At 45.5% G+C, this 737-nt stretch overlaps 1 protein-coding gene across 1 annotated transcript in view; it reads left to right on the top strand.

Annotated features, from left to right (window-relative positions):
* Window positions 1-677, top strand: part of cyhr1 (cysteine/histidine-rich 1) — a 6401-nt gene extending 5724 nt beyond the window's left edge. The window contains exon 6 of the mRNA XM_035681951.1: window positions 465-677. Coding sequence (XP_035537844.1) covers window positions 465-677 — 213 coding nt within the window. The remainder of the gene's footprint in view (window positions 1-464) is intronic.
* The last annotated feature ends 60 nt before the right edge of the window (window positions 678-737 follow it).

Raw genomic sequence — 737 nt, 5'->3', positions numbered from 1 at the left:
GCAGCAAGGACACAGCCTTGGTACATGGGGCTCGCTGCCCATTGCTAGGATTCTCATCCAAAAAGTTTATATAAATTGATCATTATCATGTTTTTAAACTGTCAAACATTGATTTACATCAGCCTCAAAGATTCAGTATCCGTTGTGCTCTTGTCAGCAGCAGAAATGTCCTGATCCGATCCACTGAATCTGTAACAGCGCCGATACTGACCTTATTAAGAAATTAAAAAGACACAACCCATCCACATTTAACAGTTTCTTCATCAGTGTCACCTAAAATTAAATATTTCTGCAGTCAGTGTATAGTGAGACTAGTGTTTTTTTTCATTATTTATCATTATACGCTGCGTATCAGAGCGGTATCAGCAGATACTTTGAGTTTAGATATCAGAGTTGGTACAGGCAGGGAGAAAGTCGGACATGTTGTTGGTAATACAGCGACACATGGGTGTGTTTGTGCGCAGGTGAACTCTGCCCTGGAGTGCTCCTTCCTGCTGCTGAAGGGGCCGTACGACGACGTGCGGATCAAGCCGGTCATCCACCACCACTCCTTTAGCAACGACACCAACGAGACCGACTACGTCCCTCTGCCCATCTCCGATTCAGTGGAGTGCAACAAACTGCTGGCCGCCAAAAACATCAACCTGCGCCTGTTCATCTTCCAAGTCCAAAAATAAAGAGTGAGGGAAGAAGAAGAGGAGGAGGAAGGAGGAAGGAGGAGGAAGGAGGAAGAGGAA

This window comes from Morone saxatilis, unplaced genomic scaffold (assembly GCF_004916995.1).
Source record: "Morone saxatilis isolate NCDOM2014 unplaced genomic scaffold, NCSU_SB_2.0 Contig9, whole genome shotgun sequence".
Lineage (NCBI taxonomy): Eukaryota > Metazoa > Chordata > Actinopteri > Moronidae > Morone > Morone saxatilis.
Note: the sequence above shows the minus strand (reverse complement) of the source record. Positions and strands in the feature narration are given on the sequence as shown.